The 23,746-nt window shown below is 35.4% G+C and overlaps 1 protein-coding gene and 1 long non-coding RNA gene across 2 annotated transcripts in view; one reads left to right on the top strand and one right to left on the bottom strand.

Moving 5' to 3' along the window:
- Positions 1-23,746, top strand: part of DIP-lambda (Dpr-interacting protein lambda) — a 385,266-nt gene that overhangs the window by 316,947 nt on the left and 44,573 nt on the right. The window contains exons 4-5 of the mRNA XM_033343551.2: positions 5,393-5,508; positions 12,948-13,133. Coding sequence (XP_033199442.2) covers positions 5,393-5,508; positions 12,948-13,133 — 302 coding nt within the window. The remainder of the gene's footprint in view (positions 1-5,392; positions 5,509-12,947; positions 13,134-23,746) is intronic.
- Positions 21,617-22,506, bottom strand: LOC143303914 (uncharacterized). The gene is made up of 2 exons (XR_013060595.1): positions 21,937-22,506; positions 21,617-21,861 (listed from the first exon to the last, which is right to left on the bottom strand). It is a non-coding gene; the product is annotated as an uncharacterized LOC143303914 (long non-coding RNA).

The raw sequence follows: 23,746 nt of genomic DNA, 5'->3' as shown, positions 1-23,746 counted from the left end.
GACTATATTCATGGAACAATATAAAATATTAATTTGATATTTTGTAGGAACTGTTAAAAAAACCGACTTTAAATTTTTTGGCAAATATTCACTTTTCCTACAAAATGTATGTCATACTATTTTCTTTTCTATTAATTATTAAAAAGGCATTAAAAGGGCAAAGATATCTGATTGTTTTCCTTGAAACCAAGCAAATTATATGTGATGGCGATCTTCACTGTCTATATCTACTTTATATTTGTTTAACTTCTATCTATACGCACCGAACGTAACTGTCTATGTGTACAAGTTCTTGGAATAAAGTGTAAATTGTAACCTGTTAACTCAGTGTTATAATCCATTCAATTACCTCTATTACCCTAAACGAAATAGGGGATTGATCATTTCGTGGCGATTTTCGATCATTCAATTATCGTATAATCGTAACGGGAATTTACGACTCCCGTTGACACGCTTCCTCGCGATAGCGTCTCCCTGCGAACGGTCGAACACGTTTATTTCCATCATCAAAAGCAACTTAATCATTCAGGCTTACTTCAGATGACCTGCTCAACCTTGTACAATTAATATTCGTGTAGATCAATAAACTTTTGCCGGGAATGGAGTATTCTAAGAATACCTCCAGAAAATTGGAAGAGAGGTAACAAACACCTGTCATCACTGCGGAGAGGGCGAGGACACGGTTCAGCATACGCTGGAGTTTTGTATCCTGCGACTAGCGATTAACGAGAGTTTGGGCCCCTCGTCAGTTGTGGAAGCGATGCTGAGGGGGCAACAGGAGTTTCTCGCAGTCCGCTCCTACTGCGAAGAAGTAATGCTCGCAAAGGAGCGGACAAAGCGGGAGAGGGTGAGAACATCTCACCCTTATAAGTTTTCGCGCCGAAGGGCGGCCTTGCGCCGCTCTAGGTGCTCATAGGGGTCGTCACACCGAGGAGGTTCTAGGATCTCCTCGGACTTGCACGGCGGCCCAGGGGATAGCGTTGAGAGGGATGGCCCCTCTCAATGTCCAAACTGGACTCGAGGAATGGCTCCCTCAGAATGGGAGCGGACGCAGGAGTGCTCCGGCAGCAATTCGAAAGAGACCCCGGGGCACCCCTGTTGAGCGTCAGGTAGAACACTGTGGGGTTTTACTCGGTAAGTCCGACACTATCCCGCCGCTTCCCGGAAAAGCGACGGAGTGTCCATGAAGATTTCCCCACGTATAAAAAAAGAAAAGGTCTATAAACTCTAAGAAAAGTACTGCAAAGATGTTAATAAACGTTTTAGCTTGTGTTATGCAATTGTTGAAACTAATCTTCTATTAAAAAATAAACGCATTAAAAAATAAGCGGAAATGGGATGAGCCATAATTTTTTAATCGATTTGCGCTAGTGAACACTCTGCCACTGTTACGCCGGGCGACTCTCTGCCTGGCCCAGGTCACACACCGCGGTCCAGACGGACAGCAGATGTCCGCTCTTCCGTACGGCGTACCCTCAATAACCTTAAGCACCCCCGTCATAAACCCGAGTAACTTGCCTGTTAAGGTCCTTCAAACCCAACAAATGTCTTTTTCTAAATCAGTTTCTAAAGACTATTGTTTACTACGGCTTGACACGGGAAAGTTAGTTTTTCTCACGTACGATGCTTCCCACTAGCAACTTTCTATCGAGGGCGGTTAAGACCCTTCCTAGTCCACCAACATTCGTTTATCCAATCCGAAGCAATGTATACTGCCCTCACTTCCTGACCTAAAACGGCATGAACAAATCCGATGGTCCCGTGCGCTAGACACACCCATCACTAGCTTTCCTCCGACACAGCATCGTCACTCAACTTCACTTCTTCTACATCGTTGGAAAAGTCAACTACTAAGTCTAATGCTAACGCCTATCGTGGCAGTCTAAGCATAACGCGAGAGTCGGTTCTCGGTATTGTCGAGCATACATCTCCTCTACTAAATATATTATAGTGCTACGTCCACTAATACATTAAATCCAATTATAAGAGCCCTGCTCTAACGTACATATCTATCTTATCTTCGCGCGATAAGTGATTATCTATTTATCTGTGCTCAACAGTGTAATCTAAGTGTTGGAAATATATAATTTATAATTCTGTGAATCACAGTGTTATACAAACTTAATCACCCCTATTATCTCAACGGAAATCAGGGGATCGATCAATTCGTGGTGTCGATTGTTACAATCGTAACGGGAATTTACGACTCCCGTTGACGTCTCTCCTCGCGACTACGTCTCCCCGCGATTGGTCGAATTTACAGCCACTATTCGACACTCGATTCAAACCAGAAAATCAGAAATGGATTTCGCATAAGTTGCAGAATGTATAATACGATAGCTTAAATGGTTGTTTCATTATTTCTCAGATAACTCGCAATTTTTAACGATACGTAGATTTTATAAGATTAAAAATATTTAAGAGAATGATACAAGGAGATATGTGAAACACATGAAAAAAGTACCGAAGAAGATAGTGAAAACTTTGATGATCATTTGCGAGAAATATATTGCAAAAAGGTAAATGAAATTCATGTGGAAGTAATAAAAAAAAAAGACACTTGTGTTGGTAAGTAAATGGAAACAAATCCTATTGTACGGTGACATAAAACTTTGAAAATAATCGCAAAAAACCTTCAAAGTTTATAATATGAAACTTTACCTGTCCTCTCTATTAGGTCGACCGTTTATTTCTGAATGTTTGTTTCTTCTTCTTCAAACATTTAGATTATTTCTGTAAAAGAATTGTTCGAGGAATTTTTATACTTTAGGTTCGGTGATTTTTATAAACTTGAAATAATGAAATTAATTAATTACTGAAAAGAATGGATAAAATCGCGTAGAAATTATTTTGATTGAAAATGCGATATTATGAGACGACTACATACGGTTAAAATTTGCTAAAACCTTGAATTTCAAGGTGAAATACTCTTTACATGCGTCGTATTCTACTCATCACGAGAGCCTAACTTGTAAATATAACATTTCCACCTACAAAACTAGCAACAAACGAACCGTACCCTTCGACGCCATTCAATTTTCGTTTGGAATCTTTTACGGTTACATTATACGTCACAAAAAATTTTGCAACAGTTTGGAATCATCAAGTTCAGCGTTTTATTCCATCTAGAATAGGCTATCTCAGGTACTAAGAAATAATTTCCTGTTTTCTCGTTAATATCACACTATTTACTTCCCGTCTGACCATGAAATGTAAACATATCGTAAATAATATGAATGTAAGCACCAATGGAACTTTAACATCGTATCCATGAAAACGGTTCATTTGTGACCTATGGTTTCGTTGAAAAAGATTAATCTGGGCAGTCAAAGGTAACATCAAAAGATACCGAATCATCTGCCAAGGTCATCATACATAATTTGTGAATATTCTGTACATAAAATGTTTAACTAATAGATTAATTCAATATGCATATTTAATAATAAATTATTAAATAGACAACACCTGTTCCGAACTATAATACAACGTATGGACAGTTTATTTTGGTGCAAATCCATTTTTTTGTTGTTTCGAGAAAATTAAAGGTTAGCATCTTGATCAATTCAAAAACATAAATTAATTATGCCAAGCCTGGCAATGTTTCTACCAATTTATCAATATGTAATTTGATTATATAAATTTCTTTTAGGCGAATTTAACTAAAATAATATATATTTACGGGCTGTAAATGGACTCGCACGATTTTCATAATTATTCAATTGTAAAAGTAATTTCAATAATGAAAAATGAAATATCACTCAAAATATATTTTGCATTAATCCTATTTCGTTTATAAATAATAATGAGAAATAAAATATGAGTAGTATTTTTTATTTTGAACATTAATTATATTTATATATTGTTAAACTTAACATAAGATATTGATATCATTTATTTATGCTCTTTGTGTGGCAACGTTTTGAAATATTCATGGTACACAGGAAGTATGTAAGGTAGTAAGTGCTCCATATCCTTATATTTCTCGTTTCATTTCGTGTAAAATAATTTTTTTATTTTGTCTACATTGTTTTATAACATCATAATAATCCTGTGCTGTGTACAAGAAATTGTTTTTTCATAATGCCATTTCTGTAATACCCAAATCTGCATCGTTTGGAAGATACGAATGCCCGGGGAGTAAAAATTTACGATCAATTACATCAATGTTATTTTCCAAAGACTGAAGAACATCATCGTGAACATAATAACATGACTTTGAGTCATTACATTTTGTAAATGTCTCAAACAGCAAGTAGCTATTTCCTGTGATTCCCTGGAAGCAGTGGTTTCGTCCCACACATACATATTAATTTTATTGTCGTGGAAATTATGAAATCCCTCGTTTAAATAATTATTACAATACATATTTCGCTTATAATAAGCGATTGAAACAGATCATTTTGAATAGGCTAAGACTTTTTGTAAATAAAAAAAAGGCAAAGTATTTATCGGGATTTTTTGATGCTCAAATTTTATCTTCTTGTAATGCTTTGTCTGCTAATTCAGCATTTTTCAAATGAACAAAACCTATATCTATGGAAATTAGACTTACACCACTTTCATAATCAATCGCCACGCAATTTCTTTTGGTCATTTTTACATTGAACAAAACATTGACATTTTTTTAGATATTAAATATTAACTAGTTATAAATAAAAAGTTTACACCAAATTATTCACAAATTATGTGATATTTCATTTTTTTTACCAAAATGGACTTGCACCACTTTCAAAATAAACGGTTCATATTGTAATCTACGAACGGATCGACAGTATCTCGCTCGTAGAACATCAAAATTATGTCCACTACTACTAGAGAAAAGGAAAGGTGACTAATTATTATTACAAGTAGGGTTATACGTATCCTGTATATTATAATATAAAATTGCAAACGATTCTGATGCTAAAATAAAAGCTATTAATAACTTACATTTGTGGCGGCACTCGACCACGGAAATTTCCTTTTGAATCAAGAAGATTCATTCTGCCCCGAGTGCCAAGTGCGGAAGGTTAAGAGAAACAAACACAATTAGAGAAACGAGTCGTCTACTCTTGAGAGTTCAGTTTTAATCGTTGTTAAACGTTAACCGTTGTTAAACGTTAACCGTTGTTAAACGTTAACCGTTGTTAGTCGTTAATCGTGGTTAAACGTTATTTGTTGTTAATCGTTAAGAGTCTAATAAACGTTATTGTTGAAAAGCAAGGGTATTTTCTTGTGGGCACCTTTACGGACGATCACCTCATAAGTGTGAATAAATATCTTGGTTGTTGAACACATTCGAGTGTTCCTTCAGTACCTATTACGACCTATCCGCCTCACATTATTAAATGATTACATTAATTTGGCTACATGTATAAAGTTATTATTTAAGGCTAATAAATTTCTTTTTCAGGTCAGATAACTCCAGAGCCGTTGCCAGAATTTTTAGCTCCTTTGGAGAATCACACAGTGATCCAGGGCCGTGACGTCTTCTTCACTTGCGTCGTCAATAATTTACATTCATACAAGGTATACTGTTTGATAATTTCTTGATGTTTTGTTTGCTAAATACTATAATTAAATAATTCAACATACATATATAGGACATTTAGGAATCTTACTTATTAATTTTTCATGTTAAAGCTAGTACCAAAACTTAATAAGATTCATAAGTGTAATATAATATGACCCTGAAGTGACCCTAGACTTAGAAATTTAGACTTGCTCGAGGAAAACGTCGACACAAGAAATTAGATTCTTTGTGTCGAGTCGAGAATCTTCGAAGGTTCGCGACTTTAAACAGACTGTAATATGAGTCGATTTCGGGAGTACGAGTTGGCTAATTATTTGCGAGGTGTTTTGCTCCAAAGTTTAAATAACTTGACACACTTAAATGACTTAATAACTTGAAAGCTTAAATAACACAAGAATAAGGTGCATTAAATCCTATTTCTGCTAGGTGGTTGAGCCCTCAGCAAGAAGAATCAGTTAACTTCTTAATACAGTGACGAGCAAAAGTGTAAACACACTCCGCTGATTTTATGTAAAAGGCGATACTACGACTAATTTTTCAAGTGATCGGTAAAGATTAAGTAACAGTGACTACAAGCTGCGTCTGATTAACGAAATGCAATAGTTCATTTTCATTAACATTAATAATGTACAGAATATTTCATAATAATTGCGTTTTGAAACAATGTTTACAGTTTTGCACGTTTCGTCAGAAACGTTTATGATAGCATGTAAATGTCAGGGAAACGAAACTGTCAATAAGCACTGATTGTCCACTGTTCCACAACATTGTTAGATTACTTTTCTGTTTGATATGCTTAATCCAAGATGAAGCCACTAAGTGAAGATAAAAAGAACGGCATTATTTGCTTGTGTGATAAAGGTTTGTCGTTGCGGCAAATTGCAGAGAAACGTGGTATCAGTCATACGATAGTTGCAAGAATAAGAAAAAAGTATGTTAGTGCACCAATTTCTTCACAAAACGGTAGACCACGACTTATTTCGGATAGAGCAGCACGTAAAATTGCACACTGTATTCCGTCGGATAGTTACAAAACACCAAAAATTGCTGTTCAGGAAATCGAAATAAGTGCTAGCGATTGGACCATTCCTCGCTCTTTAAAGAGAATTGGTTTACGAGCGAAGGAAAAAGAAAGTAAACCAGCTCTTTCAAACAAAAATATTAAATTACGAAAACAATTTGTTGACACCTACAAAGAATGGACGACCGAAGATTGGAAAAGAGTTATATGGAGTGACGAAACAAAAATTAACGGATTCGAATCCGACAGAAGGTCCTGGTATTGGACTTCATCCGAGAATAATGATCATCAGGTGGTATAAAACGAACTATGAAGTTTGGAAGTGGCTCAATTATGTGTTGGGGTTGCTTTATTCACAGAGGTGTTGGTCCCTTAGTTCGAATCGAAGGTATAATGCGAAAAGAGCATTATTTGACCATTCTACAAAGTAATTTACCTTCCGTAGTTAATTCTATTGGATATGATAAACGTGAAGTAGTATTTCAACAAGACGGGGATCCTAAGCATACTGCAAAAATAGTTAAAACCTGGCTAGAAAATCAAAATTTTTCTGTGATGAAGTGGCCAGCCAAAGTCCGGATATGAATCCGATCGAACTTTGTGGTCCATTTTGAAAAGAAGGCTGGCAAAATATAATAATGCACCTTCAGATGTTCATGAATTATGGGAAAGAACACAACAGGAATGGTACAATATTGAACCACAAATAATTAAAAATTTAATTGACAGTATGCCTCGTAGATTAAAAGCATTTAAAAAAAGCAAAGGAAAGTGGACGAAATACTAGGTTGAAATCTTAATTCGACGAGTATAATTAAAGTACAAAACTGTAAACATGGTTTGAGATGTTCTGTACATTATTAATGTTAATGAAAATGAACTATTACATTTCGTTAATCAGACGTAGCTTGTAGTTACTGTTACCTAATCTTTACCGATCACTTGAAAAATTAGTCGTATTATCGCCTTTTACATAAAATCAGCGGAGTGTGTTTACACTTTTGCTCGTCAGGCAAGTCAAATACCTAGGACTCCACCTAGAAACACAACTCACATGGAAACAGCATACTAAATCAATAATAGACAAAATACAGACAACAAGGAGACAAATGCATTGGCTAACAAGTCGAAAATCCAAATTAAGCATGGAAAATAAATTAAAAATATACAAAACGATCATAAAACCAATCTGGACGTACGGAATACCACTATGGGGGACAGCAGCAATGAGCCATATAAACGAAATAGAGACAGTACAAGCTAAAATTCATAGAACAATAGTAAACGCCCCATGGTACGTTAAAAACGAGGATATACGGAAGGACCTGGGAAAACCAACGGTCAAAGAGGAAATTAGCAGACACGCAGGAAAATATAAAGAAAGAATAGGAACACAGCCAAGCCGGCTAGCTGTGGAAACGATCAACGCCTCAAACATGGATAGAAGACTGAAAAGGAAACACCCAGCAGACCTCACAAAGGACACAACCTAACAAACACGAAGATGGTATCCCACTGATGGTAGCCACCCATATGATAATCAAACAGCTAAAAAATTCTATCAAATGTCCAAAGTGGACAAATTGTGAATGTAAAGAATTAAATAAAAAAAAAAACTTTTGTTCGTCACTGTACATATCACTCGATACACGTGTCACTCAAGTTAGGAAGAGGATGCTACCGTTGCTTGTGTCACGCGCTCAAGAAGATCACCCACTCAGAAACAGTAATAAGATAGGCTAGACATCCTGCATACCACAGCCATCGAAACAATAACCAAATAGTAACGGAATAGGCGTCTCTGAGATACGCCAGACGACAACCCTTCCAGAGAGACTAAAACCACAGTATAAAAACCCTCCAAAATAAGCGCTCGAGTCAGTCCGTTAAAAACATTTTGACCCAGTCTCTTGTAACACTTTGAACCGTCACTCTGTTGGGTTTGCATAATAAATTCTATCATCATATATAAAGTTCAATTTCTTCACCTTATTCGTGAAAAGTTCGAACAACGACGCGAGGAGATCACCGGCGATCTATCGGTTTCGTGATTTATTGTATCTCCAACGTGACACTCGCATACAAATTGCGACTAAGCGCGTCTATGATGCGTCAATTGCAATTGAAGTGAAGAAACTCCGAATTCTCAGTTAATGCTGCATAGTTAGTTCTCTTGGCTATGAACAAGACTAAACGAAACTAAATGGTAAAAGTGCATGTGAAAGTATAAAACTAAAAGATAACAGAGAAGTTATCTCCGCGTCATCAACCTAACTTGAAACTGTCTATTCCTAACGCCTTAACGCTCTGAATTAAATTAAATGTTCCAAGCAATGATGCAAGTGTCAATCATTCCTAACGAAAGAAATATGCAAGGCCACTTTAATTGGTTTCTCGTGGCGAACATTGTTCGTTTAGCTTTTGCCATAAAAGGAAATCGAATATAGTAGGATCAACGAACACGAGTTTGCACATTTATCGCGTAGTAATTGTGTTACTCTGCGGGAAGCGCTATGGAGCAGCCATCGTGTCGATATCACATTCAAAATATCCGACGATGTATTTCGCAAAAATGTAACGTACAAAGTAAAATTCTACACATTCATATTTCTGTTGATAAAACCTGCGTTCCAAGTCCGAATTCACTAAAAAAATTATGCACTGGTATTCTGGATGGATGAATTCGTTTTGATGATTAGTTGTGACGTAACGGAATTAAAAATACGCAATATCCTATACGAACATATTTTAGAAAAATCTTTCCCCACAGCTGTACATGTTGTTAATAAAGTGGAACATCTTTGGAGAATCGAGCAAATAATAAACAAATACGAAAGTTACTATGCAAAAATATCGGCTAGGACGTATCTTTCAAGTTATAAACAATTTAATTTACGTTAAAAATCAATTCCGCGTCACAGTGTCACTTAACTAACAAAGCCTCTCGACGGAAAAGTTTTCAAGGTTACGTACTCGTATCATTTTAGATGCATCATTGATTATGTCGAAATGCATGTGTAACGCAGTATATAGAGAAATGCGTATTGGTATGATATTAGGTTGTCCGAAAAATTTCTTTCGTTTTATAAGGAAATAACAGACGGGCAACATTTTTTGTTTTAAATTATTTTATGAATTATGATCCATTTTGTTCCTGTTAAAATGATAATATAATGTTTTATTAAATATATAATTTATGTGTAACAGAATAACTTGAAGTATTCTCTTATACATCTCAAACAGGAGTGAATTTTTTTTTATTGCACATTTCCTTTTGTCTTCCTCTTTATCATTCCTCGCGCGTACAACACATGTACACACATCTATTTACTAACAGTTCCAATAGCACAAATCCTTATAAAACGGAAGATCCATCCATGCAATTCGTTGTTTCATTGAAATTTGCATCGTACATGTTGCGTGATATCCTATGTTCCATGATATTCAGAGCTATATGACGACTATTCAAAACCGTAGGTAAATCATTGTATTACGATTGATCTTCCTACTCGCAAATATCCGCAGGGATTAGCTGTATAGCTTAGTGACACTGTGAAATGCTGACAAATATTTGTTTCTCACTGATAATCGATATTACTAATCATTCGAGCCATCGTAGTGATCGGGGATGCATTTGTTCTGCTGTCTCGCTGAATGATAAATCGCAAATTATGGATGTTAAATAAAATAAATCTATATAAGTATAACGATTTCAACATCTTCAACTGAAACCCGTCTAACAGCTGGCGCACGCCATTCAAGTAGATGCAAATCAAAGTGCAAGGAACAAAAAATCAAAGCACAACCAAAGATGAAAGATATGTGATAGATACTCAGTACATGGACACTCAGCCAGAAGATATTGCTACAGTAACATAAGAGTCACCGATGGAAACAAAAAGGAACAATTAACTTGTAAAAGTAAGGAGTGGAGATAAACATAATTAATTAGTAACCAAAGACAAAATAGTTCGAAGACCCGAAGTTGACAAACAGGTACGCATCCTGCAAAATTCAAGTTTAGAAGAGGAGAACAAAACAGATATTCCAATACCTAAACTGACATGTTGTGGAGCCCCTAACGTCAACTAACGATTAATAGAAACTTAAAATTAATTAGTAGGACTCCGAAGATGTCTTTGAAAGCAATTGCACGGAAAGCAAGATAGAATGCAGCACAAAATCTAGCTGCTTACCGATTAGTAGTCAAAAAGTAAATAGGCGGATTACACTTTTCGACCAAAACGGGAAAGGAAATTTAAAGTAGGTGTAGCAGGATTACAACCAACATGTCAATCAGACGTATAATCCAAATATAATCGAACAAGGAACATATGAAAACAGATATACAATAGAAGGACACAAATTAAGCAACATTATCAATCTCTCAAGAAAGAGTACGTCAATACCAATGTCCTTAATAGAAGGACGAGTCAACAATAATAAGGAAATACATAAAATCTCAATTTTATATAACACTAGATATCGAGATAAAACTTCGCACAGCAAATAGAAATGCAACACAACGTGCTGGATTAAATGCTACGAGTACACTAAAACTTCAAGCAGAATCAAAATCAACTGAGCTAAATGTTCGCACTTAATAAAATACATAAAATCCACTTTGAAAGTTCAGAAATCCTGCAAACAAATTTTGTCAAATATCTCGGTTTTCGCCTGGACAATAAGATAGATTGAAAGAAACATGTCCAATAGAAAGTCAAACAAACAAAAACTATCAGAAAATCTATAAACTGGTCTATAGCAGGAACTTTAAAATTGAATGCAAGCTACAAATCTATAAAACTGTCATCAAATCCAGCTGAACATACGAAATTAAAATCTGGCGCACAGCAGCCAAATCTAACGTCAAGAAAATAGAAAGTTCGCAATTTATTGTTCTAAGGACGACATTAAATGCACGGTCGAACTTCAGAAACGATGATATTCGAAAAATAGTGAAAATTTCAACCGTGGGGGGAGAAATGGTAAAACACTCTGAAGCAAACCATTACGGGATAAAAATCCACACGAGCAAACTTGTTAAAAACTGTCTCTAGAAAGTTCAAAAGAAAACTCCTTTCAGCTAACTTACTTACACCTAATATTTCATACAGCACTCTATCGCCACAACACGTTATCTAAACTACCTCTTTTAAATAATTAATTAATAATTCATTCATTATCATTAATTCTTTTAAAACGTGTCATTGTATGTAATAATTAGGTACATGTAGTAAACGAACATATAAGAAGAAATTGAGAATAAATAAGTTTTGTACACAAGTTTGAGAAGTAATGCATTCAACTTACAAATCCTTAAATAGAAGCAAATATTCCGATTAATATGATTGCACCTATTATTACGTTCGATTTTTTTAAATTTAAACATTGAATGTCGATGGCATTACCTATATTTATTACAACTACTGATAAACAAGGTGAGTTTAAGATAAAGAAGTTTCATTTAAAAAATTTCGTTACGAATAACCATTATTGCTGACAAAAATTTAAGTTTGGTTACCTGTAACTAATATAAATGACCGGAATCTTTTTTTGCTTAGCGATGGCAAAGATTTGTTCTCGTTACATCCGTTTTATCAACTGTTACTAACATTCATGGTAATTACTACATATTCATCGACAACGTAAAAAAATTCAATTACAAAACATATATTTTATTAAGCAAAAGAACAGTATGAACAGTATACATGAAACAAAGAATAGAATAGAAGATGTTGTACAATGTTAATATAAGTGTTATTAAAGTGTACTATAATATCTTTATTTTATTCTCTGTTTTAGGTATTTTCATACCGCCTTTTCGCTTAATAAGATATGTAGGTATTATAATTAAGCTTTCTGTATGTTGTCAATAAATACTAATCGTCAGTAATGTTAATAACAATCGACGATATTCGAACAAGCAGAAAAAATTTTTGTCGCCGATATCGATTAGCGGGAGCCAAAAAAATTTTTCCCATCGATAATCGTTATCGGTAACCAAAATAAAATTCCGGTCATTTATATTGGTTACTAGTAACCAAAATTAAATTTCCATCATCGATAATGGTTATCGGTAACAAAAAATTCCAAACATTCATATTTGTTACTGATAATAAAAATTAAATTTTTGTCATTGATAATAATCGCTGGTAGCCAAACAAATTTTAGTCGTCACCTAATGGTTTTTCTTAACTTTACTTAATTAAAAACTAATATTTTAAAATCATTCCATTTCCTGAGAAATTTCTTTGAAATTTATTGATAACTGTCAAATCCTTCACACATTCTGTATGTATAAATGCATCAAAAACTAAATGTGGCGTCAGCGCCACCATTACATGTAGTGCATTATATAATGTAAAATGTAGTTTTACTTTTTCACGACAACAATTTAAATATTTTCCACAGGTAGCTTGGATGAAATCCGATTCTCGAGCAATCTTGGCGATACACACACATTTAATAGCGCATAATCCACGGCTCTCAGTTACACATAATGGGCACAATACGTGGAAGTTACATGTGTCAAATGTTCAAAAAAATGATTCCGGTGCTTATATGTGCCAAATAAACACCGAACCTATGCAAAGTCAGGTGAGTCAAAATTTAAGCACTTGAAATAATTCCAGTCCATACGATGTATTTTAATCTTTATTATATTTGGTATAAATTAAATAATTATTTGACGTAATATGATGATATAAATATGATAAACTGTTTAGAGTATATTTGTAATTTATACAGTCGAGTATTTGGCAGTAGAGTACAAGGTAGTAATACGAATACAATACAAAATAATAATATAATTTTGACATCTTTTACATTACAATCTAGTTATTTCCAGCCATTTCCAGCAGCATGTACATGCACAGGTTTCAAATTTTGATCTGATAATAATACAGGATTTTACGAGCGTTTCAATATGTTGTAAATATTAATATGTTAAGGTTATTCGATGTGTAAACAGAGAAAACACGTGGATAAATTGTAAGGCAGAAAATATATTTAAATAGAAGTGTAATTATATACAATTTGAGCTGGTCCAGATTCGCACGCTAGCTGTGTTACCCAATAACTAAAAACCCCGAAGCCAACGTCGCCCGTCTACTGTTTATGGTCTGACTTCGTCGCAGTCTTTTGTCTACGCGCTGTCGATGGCTTTGTAACGTCAATTCACGTCAGAAACCAAGCCACACACCGCGGACAGGATGGCACCCAGATGTCTGCATATCCTTGGTGCGCACCCTCAATAGTCTTAAGTACCCACCAGGGGCCTTGGCATTTTCATAGTTAAGGTCCTTCGGACCAAGCGAGTATTTCCTGTCTTAGATTTCCCTTTACGTTTATTGTCTACCACGTGTTAGCTTAGAAAGTTGGTTTTCTTCACATCTGGTATGTTCCGTTAGCAATTTTCTCGCGAGGCGGCTAAAACCCTTCCTGGTCCACCAACCGTCTTATTATCCAATCGGAGACGGTGTCTACTGCCTTCACTTCCTTAACAAAAATTGTCATCAACAAATCCGATAGTCCCTTGTCCTTAGACACACCCACCCCTAGCTTTTCTCCGACACAGTATCGTCAGTAAAACTTCACTTATTCTATATCCTTAGAATAGTCAACATATCTACACCGGTCTCTACCCTTATAAGTCGCGTACTTAACGTATCGTTGTAACTAAGTCTTACATAACGTGGTTGGAGTGAATTGTGATTTATGTTAATTCAGTGTGTGTTACATTGTGATTGCTGAATTCATAATAAAGTTTAATTAAAACAAAGTTAATAGTTGTGTTACGACTCAGCTATTTTATTTTCATCAACCAACCCCAAAAATTACGTGACAGCTTCATTGCTTGAGAAAACTAAAAAGACCAGATGTAGAGTTTTCTTATAAGTGGTGACCACTTCAACATAATACAATCACGAAAAAGTTATAAATGTGAACCATTTGGAATAACATCAATTCAGCATTCGCGCGTTACCAATGGATTGCAAAGTCTAAAAGTACCACAATTTGGCTACGTTTTGCTTACAACGAGGAAAGAAAAACGTTAATGTTTGGTGCAACATTTTGAATATAACAATTTAATCGAATCATATTTTTATGAACAAAGCTTAACAACAGATAGATATATAATTTTCTTTGCAAACAATTTTTAAAAGATCAGATGACTACCTCATGATATTTGAAAAGAGCGTGTACATGTATATTTCCAGCAAGATAAATGTGCTACAATAGCGCGAGAATACCTTACAGGATTTACAAGGTATAATTTTTTTTTTTTATTATTCAATTTGTAATTTACAATTTGTCCAGCCGGACATTTGGTAAAACAAGGTATAATGTTGACATAGTTAGGAAATACGTGAGGTATAGATCGTGATAGTGATAGGAAAAAAACACTTAAGTATATTTAACAACATGTATATGTCGGGTTAATGTTGGAATTTTGGGTGTTTGGACGTTAATTTTAGTTTCTTTACACTTTTTCCTTTAGGAATACCTGCACTTTATCATTTATGGAAGTTTTGTTAACAGAAACAAAAAATTTAGAAAAGATATGTATAATCAAGGAATCTCAGGATAGCACACTTAGGCAGCAGATTTTTCTGTATGCAAAAGTAAGTCAAAGGAAGAGGATGAAGTTTTCTTGTATATGGCTTTGTTTCTGCTTGAGCTAGCTTACAATGAAATACGTTCAGTGTGACAGAGTATCGACAACTATTTCAAACTTTAGCTTTAAATAAAAAAAATTTACGCGTAAAAATAAGCTGGAGAAAAGAAAAATGTTTTTTTTGTTTGACATCTTATCCTGTCTGGCATTATGGAATTATTCTGGAAAGCCTGTATATGTACAGGGTATGTAAAAAATACACTTATTTGACCGGACCACCATGATTCTACAACACTGGATGACACAATTTTACAAACGTCTACTCATCTCGAGGACCAACTTGCCAACTTTTCAAAATAAGCTATGAGTCGCAACTGAACCGTTTCCTGGAGAAATGACGTTGAAATTCCATTGGGTCTTACATCGAGATTATTCGCAATAAGTTTACATTTCGCAGTCACGTAGAAAGTAAATAACGTGACATTAACGAGAAAACAACAAGTTTTCGTTAGCAGATGGGATAGCCCACGATAAACAGAATGGAGTAATCAGCGTGATTTCACATTATTACAGAATTATCTACTGCGTGAAAAAAGAATTTCAAACAAAGATTGGATGACGTCGAAGAAGACGCGATCTGATGTTATTAGCTTTCTTTTAGAATAAATAGAAAGTAAAATTTGTAAATAACAATTAATCTCATTATTTTAAATAATATATTTAAACTTGTTGATATTGCAAATAATTTATTTCTGTCTTTTAACATTTAAATAATTATTTAAATGAAAATTTATTTAATAGTGCCCAGTATTGCGCGCAACACATTTTTGGAACAACAAACAATTCGAGATAGTCGGTAATAGAGATAGATGGCAAAATAATTGGATTTATTGATAAAATGAGGATTAAATTGATTAAAATGTGTTACGTCGCATGGAGCATCCGCACCCCAGCCAACGCTACCTGGCAGCCAGCGGCCCACCTACCTGCTTCCCGACCCTCAATAAACTCAAGGACCCACCATAAAACGTCACCTTCTAGCTAAATTGTTTCCATATATTTACCAATCAATCTAGTTGTCTAGAAGCATTTCGGTTTATGTCCGGATAAGGAAACATCCTTGATTTTATTAGGCTCTTAAAAAGCTCGGAAGAAGCAGGTAATCACCGAATGGGAAAACCCAACATATGTCCACCGAAAACGACTGGTTTACCCCAGGAATGAAGTCACCTCCGACGCACGCTGGTGGGAGACTTCCTCATATCCTGCTTTATTAGCTGGGTCAAGACGAATCGGCATCAAGCTTTCCTTCGGAAAAAATATACGAGCTCAAGATAGTCTTGACCGGGGACTCTCAAGTCAGTCGAATACAGTCAGTCGTCACAACACCGCGAAGTCTCAGGTCGCACTCATTCGTAGTCAGTTTCATTCCATTCGTTCCTACGCTCTCGCCCTCTCATCCTCTGACTTTACGTTGTACATTCTGGCCAAGTCAAGCATCACAACTGTTTTATTTAACTCAGCTCATCGTGTATACACAGTGTCATAATAAAACACAACTGGAAACTTGTTACATCAGTGTACTCTTCAATTAACCACCTCTATTAGCCTAATCGTAATAGGGGATCGATCATCTCGTGGCGTCGATTGAACAATCGTAACGGGAATTTACGACTTCTGTTGATACGCTTCTCCGCGATCGCGTCTCTCCGCGAGTGATCGAACAAAATGTGTACAAATCCTACATATACAGGAATAATATCTTGCACATCATGGTGCCCAAGTATACTTTCTTAGTAAAGTTCCATTTGATCCTCGTGCTAAGTAGCACGTTAATTTTGTGCCAGCAAACGTCAATTTTTACAAAATTTTGCATGAATCAATCGATCCGGAGGCTCCGATCCTCCGGAATCAGGCTAGTGGACACATACGTTCTAACACTTTTTATACATGCTGTACATAAAAATATGTGTATCGAAACTGTTGTTATTTCTATACTCAGAGGTAAGATCAGAATAGTTATTATTTTATTGAATGGATAAATCTATCACACCGTTCTGAGCCAAAAAATCCTTTATTGCACGCGCTTACAAAAACTAGGGATAAAAACAAAAAGGCATCTTAAACCTATCGATTGTAACTAGGATCATCCTCTAGTTACTATTTCTTATAACTAACGCATCTGCATATGGATGGCGAGCACGAACTCACGTTGTCATTTTCAACAGAAACTTTGATACGAAGTACGCAGATTCGTGTATAAATACATTACGGTTGAAAAATTGTTGAATATTTACTACTGTATCTGTTATACTTGATCGTTAACACCTGTTTTTTTCGCCTGTCTAACTTACTATCCTCAAAACATTATAAGATTATACATTTTGTTCGGCTCATAAAATGGAATTTCTTGGAATTTAGAGCTCCCTTTACATTCACTTGTTATTGTACGAGTATTTTACTCGTTCATCAGCCGTTCACTCATTTTATTTTGCAATCGTGACAAGTTGCTGTTGCTTCTCCACTCTGTATAACGTGTTACCTACAAATACCAATATATAATCTAATGCATTAATTACTATACGATACACCATGAGAACGTTAATACACGCAAAACGAAATAGATAAACAGTATCCGCTAAAATTATAGCTATAAGCTTTCGTTTCGTATACAATGGTCACCGCAAATTTTTGTTACAGTCGACTTCTCCAAAAATCAAAAGCTTGTCTTGTTATTGGCACGTACCGTAAACACTCGACTAATTGCGTATTTCCTAAAGCTATATTTCCCCTCCTTACAACTTTTTTACGAGATTGGTTTGAAATCAGACCAATTGATAAACCATTTCGATTTTCAATCTCCTATATTCAAAATTTATTATAATCAATTCTATTTTAGTTTTTGCTATCAAAGGAATATAAATTGGAAGTTGAAATAAAAAACATGGGTTCTAATTAAATACTATTATCTGCTTCTATTCTTAATCGTTACGAATTATTTATACATTATTACCAATTATGAATCGTTTATTATACATTGCTTGTTGCATTCACCCTATTACCCCTACACTCCCGTACCATCAACAGGACCATATTGCTATCTTCGAATAATTTTCCACAAACGCAAAGTCTCCCACATACCTAATCTGCGTGTTAACGTGATAGTTATATCAACCTTTTAATTTCCAAGCTAATTAATTCACGGACATCTTCGATCTTTAACAAGCGTGTATCCTACCAATGATTAGCTACTCTTCATTAATTCATTAATTCATTGATTCAATCTGTAACGTTTCGAGTATGTACATCGCATGTCGTATCATTGTATCGGTATTGTATCTGTCGATTCAAGAGATAACTGGTTACTTAGGTGGCTAAATTGATCTCGCCATAGACGAAACTTATTTGTGTATCCATCTATGTATATATAAAAGATATACATAAGCAAACAGATAAGGCAATCGAGAATCTGGATTCAATAGCCGGTAAATATTTACAAAAAAAAGGAGATACCGCCGATTTTGACATTTTTTAAATATCTTGTTAATGTTAGCAATTTGAGTAAGTTTTATTCGAGGATTGCCGTTCATTAAAAAGTTAATATCAAAAAAAATTCAATGAGTCATTTGCATTTAAGAGAGTGTACTTAGTCAAATTCTTAGTAAACACTTATCCAACAGTCGATCGTTTGGTCATTTTCGATTCGATTATTCGTGTTCGTTCTTTCGTGTTCGATAACGTTTTGCAGAAAAAGATTCGATTCAATGTTTGTAATATGTCGTGTATACAATTTTAATAATTACATTCGATAATTGCACAAAAATTGGACTCAAACGTTACAATTATGGAGATGTAGAAACGACTCTATTCCTCAAAATTGACAACGCGAGTGAAAGAGAAAGAAAGCCTCGTTAAAGGCTGGCGATAAGTTGAAAGATTTAATTAAAAAATCAGACTTTCTTATTTGCGATTTTTGTTCAATGAAACTTTTGCCAATTTGTTTCTTACGTTTTACTGGTTAAAATGACACCAAACACGATAAAATTTGGAACATATTTGCTTACTTAATAATTGATAATTAAATATTATTCATAATATAACATGTTTGATCTTACTTTAGCCGGGAAAATCCTGCAAATGCGTTAGTAGAAATTTAATTTTAAAAAGTCTAAAATAAAGCAATTGTAATATCGTAGAATAGCTTTGATTGGAGATCGGCTGAAATTAGAAAGCACCGTGTACGTCGTCTTTCGTGGTTTGTTTACATCCAAGAGCGCCTAGTAACAGTGACGCGAGAAAGGATAAGCAGCGTCAAAACAGAGGTACGGTTTCATATTTCAAGGAGTGGCAATCGAGAGGCCAGAGTATGTGAGCCGAAAAGTGTGTGTGTGTGTGAGAGGACGAGAGCAAGAGCGAGCACGACCGAGCAGGAGTGTATTGGCGAAGATCAGAGCTAATTGAGTCGTCGAAGAGTAGAGTCGTTAGAGGTTTCGAGTCGTCGAAGAGTAGAGTCGTTAGAGGTTTCGAGTCGTCGAAGAGTAGAGTCGTTAGAGGTTTCGAGTCGTCGAAGAGTAGAGTCGTGAGAATTGATAGAGTTGTTAGAGAGAGAGTGTGTGTGTGTTAGATTCGTTGTGACGAGAGTGATCAAATAACTGTAAAGTTATTTGATATAGATACGAGTATTGCATTTAGTTTCCGTTAAATAAATATCGTTCTCTGTCCAATTTATATTTGTATATTCAATTTAATATTAATAAATTGTAAGTAATCGGAAAAAAATTTCTATCCTTATTTTCCGATATTACACAATTTTCACTTTTGAATGATTACTTGGATACATTGTCTCAGCGATAACTGATAATATTGGATCATGTTACACTGCTCGATCGCAATGGACCGCCAAACTTCCGCGATACCGCAGGGAAATCTGCCCTTCTCAAAGTGGACACGACGGCTGTGCAATTACGTAGAGGACTTTTTCGTGCAATTATCGAATGTTTGTACTAACCGTTTAATTTTTTGTTCCAAAATTCTTATTCTTTATATTAGATGAATAATTCAAATATCTCACTGTGAAGTACCTGTGTTATTATTGATTGGTGTTTTATAATTATATTAACCAACGAATACTGAATAACGAAGTATTTTTCGGTTAAGGATTTCTTTCGTTATTCATAATTAATAATTATTGTACATAGCAATTTCGACAAAGTAACGAAGATGTAGAGTCGAATTCGAGTACGATAAGTAGTCACACAAAATTTATCTTTTCTCCAATTGATTGCGTCTCCTAGTTTAATGGTGTTTTATAAACGGGCCGCTTATCTTGAAAATGATAAATCCATTTTCCTTTGTTTCGGAATATTGAAACATTACGTTCGATTGGACCATTTTACTACGTTTTATAACCTTGAGTGACCTTAAATGACCGCGATATTTAAATCCGTCTTCAAAAGGGCAACAATGGGACAAATAGGTATTCAAAACTACACGGCTCCACTTTAAAAAACGAAGCCTATTAAAGTGTTCTTTGAAACTCGTAAACGCGTCCATCTGAGAAAAACTTTTTCCATCGGGTAATAGCCTTCTCGAAACCAAACAACTTCTGTTTCAAACATTTCCCTGCATCTCAAAAAATTGAAAGAATTATTCAGGTGGTTTACTGTTGAAGACTCAGCCTGTATATCCCCAAAATTCCATATAGTTTTGATTGTTAGGCAAACTGACATTGTGATCTAACACGAGTCAACCTCATCAAGGGGCGAGAGGGAGGGGGTGTCAATAGACTAAACACAGAAGTATTCGCCTCTATATGTACCTCTATTCGCTATTTTGAACATAAACAAAAAGATAACAGTACGGAGTGGATGAGAAAAGCATTAAGAATTTTGATCCAGCATTTTTTAATCTCTTTATTGTGACGTGAAAACTACGGAAAAAGTAATTTAAAAAGGCGACCAGATCTCAATGACCTGCGAAAAAGATAAAATTCATCCGGACAGAAAGAAGGAAGGAAACTATTTAATATTTCATCAGAGAAAAAGAGTCGAGGAAAAGTCATGGTTATTGATCTTGTGAGACAGGAACGTCATAAATGCTAGTATAGGTAATTTTGCAGAAGTTGTTAAGAATCTTTATCTTAGTTTGATATGAAAAATATCAAATAATTTGGATTTCGAATCACATACAAAATAAAATGCAGGGGAGAGTCGTACAGTACCTTGTGCTAGAGTTGCTAAAAATGAAAATTTACAAAGTGACTTTATAGCACAAATGGAACTTGATAAAAGTAGGAAAATTAATTTTATGAGATTCAATAATACGAATTGATAATCTGCAAGAATAGTAATGTCGGAATTTGTAGGAAACGAAAAACTGGACGACGGTCGTCCAGTACCGATCAATTATTTAATTATATGATCTTTTGCTCTAAATGGTTAATAATGTTTAAAAAAAAGTCCTCTAGATGTCAGTATACACATTCTTATTCAAATTCGATTTTTACGTATATCGTATGGAAAATACTTAATATTTTCTTGATCTGCGCATTCGACGTATGCCCAGACTTCACATTCGTCGTTTTTGAAACATTGAAAGCTTCAGTGACCTGTCTTTGGGCTATTTTTTTGGAGGAGTAGCTTCAATGCCCCATTCATGTTCTCCTCTGATCATTTCTCTCTTTTCTGTTTTGGACTTTCAGACATTTTTCTATGGGAAAAGGTAGAAGAAAAATTAAACGAACACCTTCTAATTTAATCTCAGTTGTCAAAATATTGAACTTACAGGTAAAAGAAATTCGGTCTATGACTAAATCATCGGTATTGGACTACAAATACGTTGAAATGTTTTAGATTATAATGTATATAATATGTTACGCCACGCGACTCTCTACCTGGCCCAGGTCACACACCGCGGGCCAGACGGACACCAGATGTCCGCTCTTCCTTACGGAGTACCCTCAGTAGCCTTAAGCACCCGTCATAAACCCGAGTAACTTGCTTGCTAAGGTCCTTCAGACCCAACAAATGTCTATTTCTAAATCAGTTTCTAAAGACTATTGTTTACTACGGCTTGACACGGGAAAGTTAGTTTTTCTCACGTACGATGCTTCCCACTAGCAACTTTCTATCGAGGGCGGTTAAGACCCTTCCTAGTCCACCAACCTTCGTTTATCCAATCCGAAGCAATGTATACTGCCCTCACTTCCTGACCTAAAACAGCATGAACAAATCCGATGGTCCCGTGCGCTAGACACACCCATCACTAGCTTTCCTCCGACACAGCATCGTCACTCAACTTCACTTCTTCTACATCGTTGGAAAAGTCAACTACTAAGTCTAAAGCTAACGCCTATCGTGGCAGTTTGTATAACACTGTGATTCACAGAATTATAAATTATATATTTCCAACACTTAGATTACACTGTTGAGCACAGATAAATAGATAATCACTTATCGCGCGAAGATAAGATAGATATGTACGTTAGAGCAGGGCTCTTATAATTGGATTTAATGTATTAGTGGACGTAGCACTATAATATATTTAGTAGAGGAGATGTATGCTCGACAATACCGAGAACCGACTCTCGCGTTATGCTTAGACTGCCACGATAGGCGTTAGCATTAGACTTAGTAGTTGACTTTTACAACGATGTAGAAGAAGTGAAGTTGAGTGACGATGCTGTGTCGGAGGAAAGCTAGTGATGGGTGTGTCTAGCGCACGGGACCATCGGATTTGTTCATGCCGTTTTAGGTCAGGAAGTGAGGGCAGTATACATTGCTTCGGATTGGATAAGCGAATGTTGGTGGACTAGGAAGGGTCTTAACCGCCCTCGATAGAAAGTTGCTAGTGGGAAGCATCGTACGTGAGAAAAACTAACTTTCCCGTGTCAAGCCGTAGTAAACAATAGTCTTTAGAAACTGATTTAGAAAAAGACATTTGTTGGGTTTGAAGGACCTTAGCAGGCAAGTTACTCGGTTTTATGACGGGTGCTTAAGGCTATTGAGGGTACGCCGTAAGGAAGAGCGGACATCTGGTGTCCGTCTGGCCCGCGGTGTGTGACCTGGGCCAGGTAGAGAGTCGCCCGGCGTAACATAATATACAAAGAAAATTATAAAACTGGGGCAAATAACTGGTAATTACACTTAATAAATTAGATATAGTATACATTAAAAATTTACTTACCTGAAAAACAACATGTCAGGTCTAGAAAATAATTTTTAATTTTCGGAATATCAATGTATATGTTTGACATATCAGATCAATATGGCTCCGAAATATGTTACACGGAATTGTTCATTTTCATTTGTTTGTTCCAATAAAAGCGCTAATATCTGGTGAAAAATCCTATGTATTTAAAAATTAACAGAAATGTTAATTGGGCTGTCATTTTGCCCGCACTGTATTTCTTACATGTAATGCCTGTTACACGTTTTATCTTTAAAATAACAAACTCATTATTTACTCGAGATTTATTCCCAGCGCACAAATATTTTTCAATGGAGCGATGCAAAGTTTTACTGTATCTCGGATCATCACAAGTTAGACTCAAAAAACGGAAGCGCCAAAATCTTGAGGATTCGATTTCACCTGC

This window comes from Bombus vancouverensis, chromosome 17, assembly GCF_051014615.1.
Source record: "Bombus vancouverensis nearcticus chromosome 17, iyBomVanc1_principal, whole genome shotgun sequence".
Taxonomy (NCBI): domain Eukaryota; kingdom Metazoa; phylum Arthropoda; class Insecta; order Hymenoptera; family Apidae; genus Bombus; species Bombus vancouverensis.
The sequence above is the reverse complement of the archived record's forward strand: the minus strand, read 5'-3'. Positions and strand labels throughout refer to the sequence as shown.